This window comes from Staurois parvus, unplaced genomic scaffold (genome assembly GCF_062004578.1).
Source record: "Staurois parvus isolate SC_StPar_1 unplaced genomic scaffold, SC_StPar_1.0 ptg001583l, whole genome shotgun sequence".
In the NCBI taxonomy this organism is placed as follows: Eukaryota; Metazoa; Chordata; class Amphibia; order Anura; family Ranidae; genus Staurois; species Staurois parvus.
In genome coordinates, this window is record NW_028319379.1 from 57507 (window position 1) to 65000 (window position 7494).

Here is a 7494-nt window from a genome sequence, read left to right on the forward strand (position 1 = left end):
ATTCTATTTGAAATTCAAATTTCGGAAGACGGCTATAGTCTTTCTATTTTATTCTATTCAATTCCTTTCTATCCTAGTCTTATATATATATTCTTATCCTAGTCTTATATTTTCTCTTCTATTTTGCTTAATTTTTTCTCTTCTATTCTGTTTTATTCTTTTCTATTCTATTCTTTTCAAAATTCAAATTTCGGAAGACGGCTATAGTGTTTCTACTTTATTCTATTCTATTCCTCTCTGTCCTAGTCTTATCCTAGTCATATTTATATATATATTCTTATCCATGTCTTATATTTATTCTGCTTTATTTTTTTTTCTATTCTATTCTGTTCTGAATTTGTTGTTGCTATTCTGTCTCTCGGTGTTACAATACACCGAACATTCGATTTTTAGACCGATCATTTCTTTGTAAGGGGCAAACATTCAACATCAGCAGGGGAGCAAATACGCATTTCCTTCACTGTACAGTCATCTGAAGCAGCGGGTGAGGGGATCTGCATGCAGCATGGATCACACAGACAATGTATGGAATGAAGAAACCTTTATTATTGGATACAATGGAAGAAGCGATCACAGGTCATACAATCATACCCATCATATACTACACATTGCAGTCCTGGGAGTCCATGTGTGACATCACATATACTGACATAGTATCTCATACATCACACATCTATCACCCATCCCCAACGCGTTTCGAGACTCGCTTTTCCTCCGATGGACCATATTGAGAATGAAAAAAAATGTGGGAAGGAATATACACAGAACAAAAGAAACTGTATACATCACATTGTTGTCACCTTTACAGTACCGCTTACAGAAACGGTGGATAGATGGTACACGCAGGATGTGGAAAAACAGCCTAGAGATGAAAAACGATAGTAAATAGTATACAGGCGTACCTCGGCTTACGAATTTAATTAGTTCGTTTTGCAAAAAATTCATAAACTGAAACGCTGTTTCCCATAGGAATGCATTGAAAACCAATTAATCCATTCCGGAGGTCAGAAGAAAGTTAAAAAAAAGTATTTTATCTATTCAAAACTCTCTAGAAAGTGCACTTTAAAGGCATAAATACTGTACAGGGACATGATTAAAAAAAAATTTGTAAATGCATTGAAAACCAATTAATCCATTCCGGAGGTCAGAAAAAAGTAAAAAGAAGTCTTTTATCTGTTCAAAACTCTTTATAAAGTGCACTTTAAAGGCATAAATACTGCACAGGGACGATTAAAAATTAATTTGTAAATGCATTGAAAACCAATTAATCTGTTCCAGAGATCAGAAAATTAAAAAAAAAAATTCTTATTGGTTCAAAACTGTTTATAAAGTGCACTTTAAAGGCATAAATACTGTACAGGGACATGATTAAAAAAAAATTGTAAATGCATTGAAAACCAATTAATCCGTTCCAGAGGTCAAAAAAAGTCTTTTATCTGTTCAAATCTCTCTAGAAAGTGCACTTTAAAGGCATAAATACTGTACAGGGACATGATCTAAAAAAAATTTGTAAATGCATTGAAAACCAATTAATCCGTTCCGGAGGTCAGAAAAAAGTAAAAAAAGAAGTCTTATCTGTTCAAAACTCTTTATAAAGTGCACTTTAAAGGCATAAATACTGTACAGGGACGATTAAAAAAAAAATTGTAAATTAATTAAAAAACAATTAATCTGCTCGTATTGCAAAAAAAAAATTCATAAACCGAGGCATTATTTTCAATGGATTTTCATTCGTAAAATGAAAATTCCGTTAACCGCGGCGTTCGTAAATCGAGGTACGCCTGTACTATGGTATAAAAATGAGCTACCCCATCCTGGCCAAGAAGGGAAAGAGGGAGACCTGTAGTGGAGGCGCTGAAATAATATAAAGTAAATTAATGATAATAATAATTAAAAAATAATTAAAAAAAGGATCCTGAAGAAGACTACCGAAGGATCCTGAAGAAGACTACGAACATGTAGTACATGTCGGTAGTCCTCCTCCATAGCAACTCTTCTTTGTCATTGCGGGTAAATAATGGATTCCGAGCAGAAGCAATGCGTTGTCACTGAGTTCCTGATGAAGGAGAGGTTCCGGCTGCCCGACATCCACAGGAGGCTGCAGAATGTTCGCAGAGATGACATCGCTGACGAGAGCCATGGGCACAGATGGAGGAAGACGTTTCACTGGTTCCCTCCTGGCCTATTGTACAGTGACGGCTGGGTGGGACCGCTCTCATATGACGTCCTCCCGTTCTTGCCGTGCATGCGCACCCCCGGGGACACAGCACACCACCGATCAGGGTAAGAAGCCAATGATGTTGGCTCTTTACCATGTACTCATCTGTGTTCAATCACAGCTGATCACATGTAAACAAATGGCGGTTATCGGCATTTCCTTTCCTGAGCACTGTCACTTTCTGAGGAAAGGAAAGCCAATAAGTGGCTTTCCTGTGACAGGGGGTATTTACACTGATAACCAGGGCATTGATTATCTGTGCAGCTACATCAGTGCAGCATATCAGTGCCCATCAGTACAGCCCCAGTAGGGGAGCATATCAATGGCCATCAGTGCAACATAACAGTGCCCAGCAGTGCAGTCCCCATCAATGCAGCATATCAGTGCACATCAGTGCCGCCTCATAAGTGCCACTTCATCAGTGCCCATAAGTGCAGCATATCATTGCCCATCAATGCAGCATATCAGTGTCGCCTATCAGTGTTCATCAGTGCTGCCTTATCATTGCAGTCTCATCAGTGCCCATCAGTGCATATAATCAGTGCCCATAAGTGCAGTATATCATTGCCCATCAGTGCAGCATATCAGTGCCGCCTATCAGTGTTCATCAGTGCTGCCTTATCAGTGCAGTCTCATCAGTGCCTCTTCATCAGTGTCCATCAGTGCTGCCTTATCAGTGCCTCTTCATCAGTGCCCATCAGTGCAGCTTATCAGTGTCCATCAGTGCTGCCTCATTAGTGCAGCCTCATCAGTGCCCATCAGTGCAGCCTATCAGTGCCTATCAGTGCTGCCTTATCAGTTCAGCTTCATCAGTGCCTCTTCATCAGTGCCCATCAGTGTAGCTTATCAGTGTCCATCAGTGCTGCCTCATCAGTGCTGCCTCATCAGTGCAGCCTCATCAGTGCAGCCTATCAGTGCCCATCAGTGCTGCCTCATCAGTGCAGCCTATCAGTGCCCATCAGTGCTGCCTCATCAGTGCAGCCTATCAGTGCCCATCAGTGCTGCCTGTCAGTGCCCATCAGTGCTGCCTGTCAGTGCCCATCAGTGCTGCCTGTCAGTGCCCATCAGTGCTGCCTGTCAGTGCCCATCAGTGCTGCCTGTCAGTGCCCATCAGTGCTGCCTGTCAGTGCCCATCAGTGCTGCCTGTCAGTGCCCATCAGTGCAGCCTATCAGTGCAGTCTCATCGGCGCACATCAGTGACGAAGAAAAATTACATATTTGCAAAATTTTATAATAGAGACAAAGATAAAGGGATTTTTTTCAACATTTTCAGTCTTTTTTTGTTTGTTTAGCAAAAAACAAAAATACCCCAGTGGTGACGCTTCCCCTCCGCCCTAAAGTAGAAATACTGCTACAGGGCAGCCGGGGTGTGCAAAATCACATATATATATCTGATTTTGCAGTTTCGGGTAGGGGGCGTGCATGAGCCCTACCCGTGCCGCCATTAGCGGCCTCGGCTGTCAATCACCGGGTCCGGGCCAGTGATTCCTCACTGGCACCCAGCAATTGCAGAGTATTACCAACGAGGGAGAGTCCTGCAAGTAAACAACACAGATCTCTCCCCAGTCAGCTCCTGCACACTGCTTTGTATGGCTCTGCATAGCACAGTCATTCAAAGCAGTGGGCTTACAGTGTAACACAGCACACAGTTAACCCTTTGATCACCCCCACATGTTAACCCCTTCCTGCCCAGTGTCATTAGTACAGCGTCAGTGCTTTTTATTAGCACTGATCACTGTATTGGTGTCACTGGGGATGTCAGTGACGCCAAGTCAGTTGCCCCCCAGTGTCAGAATGTCCGCCGCAGTCCCGCTCATTAATTTACACGGATTGGGATTTTTTTGTAGCAAAGACATGTCACAGAATGCATTTTGGCCTAAATTCATGACGAAATTAGATTTTTTCAATTTTTTTACTGGATATGTTTAATGGCAAAAAGTCCAAAATATTGTTTTTTATTTCAAAATGGTCGGTCTTTTTGTGTTTATAGCGCAAAACATAAAAAACGCACGGGTGATCAAATACCACCAAGAGAGAGCTCCATTTGTGGGAAAAAAAGGCCGTAAATTTAATTTGGTTAAAATGTTGCATGACCGCGCAATTGTCACTCAAAGTGCAACGGCACTGAAAGCTGAAAATTGGCCTGGGCAGGAAGGGGGTGAGAGCACTGCCCGAGGGCCTGGGGTCAGTAGGGGGCCCCATGAGATGCCCCTGGTACCTTTTTCATAGGCTTTTTTTAGTTTGGGCAAGGACACAGGGGCCCCATGATCCCCTATTGCCCGGGGGCACCATGAGTTGTCAGTCCGCCCCTGGGTGAGAGTGCCAGTATTGAAATGGTTAAAAAAGGAGAATCGAGCACTGAAGATGAACCAAGCAGCGGCGGACCATCAATGTCGGACATCTTGCATCCCCTCCCCCATCAAGAACTCAATGTTCTTCTGCTGGGGATCCATTGTTTACCTGCAATGAATATGAAGAGCTGCAAAGGAGGGAAAGTCGCTGGACAAACGTGTGATGTTCGAACGACTTCTGTAAATCATGAAAAGGTTTTGCCCGCTTTGGCATGCCGTTCAGTGCCGCCCTCGTATTTGTGGTAACATTGGTCTCACAGATACAGCGATACATTGACAACATCCTCGGAAAGGCTTCTAAATGGGGTATTTAAGGAATAAAAAAGAATTTAGAAACAGTGAAAATAGAAAATTTAAAAACAGCGAAATTAAAAAATGACTAAAAATATAAATGTTGATATATAATGTTCTTATAAATGTTGTTGGTGTCATCAGTCTTTCCGGACCTCTTCAGTCCCATCAATATGTGTTGTGCAGATTACGGGACGGAGTTGGATACAGAAGGATCCCCCGGGATATAGATCCTGGTTCTCCATCCTAGAAATACTCCAGTTCATCCTCCCTCTCCTTGTTCAGCTGGAAAGCCACTAAAGACGGGCCGGCCTTTCCTTGGTGCAGCGGGACGAACACCTTGATGTGGATGTAAGAGTTCTCTCCGGTCTCAGCCTGAAAAGATCCAAAGTTCACCGGATAACAATTAGACTTTTCATCTTTGTGTTTTCACTGACATCCTAGTTATATTGTTAGGCTTTATATCAGGAATACGAACTCTGATGTATTCTGGTGACTACATGACGGTGCAAGGTCCCGCTGGGCGAGGATTGACACAAGGAAGGCTTAATGCATGTCTTAATGCATGGGCAGTGCCCAGGGGCCCCAGGTGCATAGGGGGCCCATGGTCATCTTGTATTTATATCATACTTTCAAGCTGTCCCGGATTTGTTGGGAAGGTAAGACTTTTTACTAAGCTGTCTCAGCATGGCCCAGGCGGCATCCTAGAATCTATACTGTGCCGTCCCGATTCCACTTGTACTGTGCCCTCCTGCCTCCCCCTGTACTGTGCCCTGCCGACTCCCTCTGTACTGTGCCCTCCTGCCTCCCCTGTACTGTATCCTTCTGCCTCCCCCTGTATTGTGCCCTCCTGCCTCCCCTGTACTGTGCCCTGCCGACTCCCTCTGTACTGTATCCTTCTGCCTCCCCCTGTATTGTGCCCTCCTGCCTCCCCTGTACTGTGCCCTGCCGCCTCCCCTGTACTGTGCCCTGCCGACTCCCTCTGTACTGTGCCCTTCTGCCTCCCCCTGTACTGTGCCCTCCTGCCTCCCCTGTACTGTATCCTTCTGCCTCCCCCTGTATTGTGCCCTCCTGCCTCCCTCTGTACTGTGCCCTGCCGACTCCCTCTGTACTGCGCCCATCTGCCTCCCCTGTACTGTGCCCTGCCGACTCCCTCTGTACTGCGCCCATCTGCCTCCCCTGCACTGCGCCCTCCTGACTCCCCCTGCACTGCGCCCTCCTGACTCCCCCTGCACTGCGCCCTCCTGACTCCCCCTGCACTGCGCCCTCCTGACTCCCCCTGCACTGCGCCCTCCTGACTCCCCCTGCACTGCGCCCTCCTGACTCCCCCTGCACTGCGCCCTCCTGACTCCCCCTGCACTGCGCCCTCCTGACTCCCCCTGCACTGCGCCCTCCTGACTCCCCCTGCACTGCGCCCTCCTGACTCCCCCTGCACTGCGCCCTCCTGACTCCCCCTGCACTGCGCCCTCCTGCCTCTCCCTGCACTGCGCCCTCCTGACTCCCCCTGCACTGCGCCCTCCTGACTCCCCCTGCACTGCGCCCTCCTGACTCCCCCTGTACTGCGCCCTCCTGACTCCCCCTGTACTGCGCCCTCCTGACTCCCCCTGTACTGCGCCCTCCTGACTCCCCCTGTACTGCGCCCTCCTGCCTCTCCCTGTACTGCGCCCTCCTGCCTCTCCCTGTACTGTGCTCTCCTGCCTCTCCCTGTACTGTGCTCTCCTGCCCCTCCTGTACTGTGCTCTCCTGCCCTCCTGTATTGTGCTCTCTTGCCCCTCCTGTACTGTGCTCTCCCGCCTCCCCCTGTACTGTGCTCTCCCGCCTCCCCCTGTACTGTGCTCTCCCGCCTCTCCATGTACTGTGCTCTCCCGCCTCCCCCTTTACTGTGCTCTCCCGACTCCCCCTGTACTGTGCCCTCCCGACTCCCCCTGTACTGTGCCCTCCCGACTCCCCCTGTACTGTGCCCTCCTGACTCCCCCTGTACTGTGCCCTCCCAACTCCCCCCCTGTACATATAACATGCGTCTGCTGATTGTAGAAACACCCAAACCTGCGACAATCAGGTCACATAAAGCCAACATTACCTTGAAAAAGTAATTCTTGCCGGCAACAACCTGAGTACTGACAAGGACCGCCTTAAATCTGCTGAGGTTCATCCCGGACAGTTTCACAAACTCTTTCTTCACCTGGAAACAACAAACAAACTGCATCAGGTTTGGAAAGACTCAAATATAATCATTGCTGGTTGCATCAGACTATCCAGATTGTCGCAGCAGATCCTGCACAGTGCAGCTGACAGCTACTTCAGGAGAGAAGCCATGTATGCAGAGGAATCAGAGAGTCAGAGAACAGAATCCTATGTGGACTGCAGTCATTCCAAAATGATATACCTCTAAACAGGGGCGGACTGACAACTCATGGGGCCCCCGGGCTATAGGGGATCATGGGGCCCCTGTGTCCTTGCCCAAACTCAAAAAAGCCTATGAAAAGGGTACCAGGGGTGTCTCATGGGGCCCCCTACTGACCCCGGGCCCTGGGGCAGTGCCCAAGTTTCCAAATGGTCAGTCTGCCCCTGCCTCTAAATATTAGACGTGTGCTTGTTTGGTTCGGAATCAAAATTCGGATGAAATTTTCATTA

The 7494-nt window shown here is 47.2% G+C and overlaps 1 protein-coding gene across 1 annotated transcript in view; it reads right to left on the reverse strand.

Moving 5' to 3' along the window:
- Positions 1-526: 526 nt before the first annotated feature.
- Positions 527-7494, reverse strand: part of LOC149435213 (cystatin-A-like) — a 22516-nt gene continuing 15548 nt past the window's right edge. Inside the window, exons 2-3 of the mRNA XM_089662894.1 lie at positions 6941-7042; positions 527-5235 (exon numbers count right to left, since the gene is read on the reverse strand). Of these exons, the coding sequence (XP_089519020.1) occupies positions 5107-5235; positions 6941-7042 (231 nt within the window). The 3' untranslated portion in view covers positions 527-5106. The remainder of the gene's footprint in view (positions 5236-6940; positions 7043-7494) is intronic.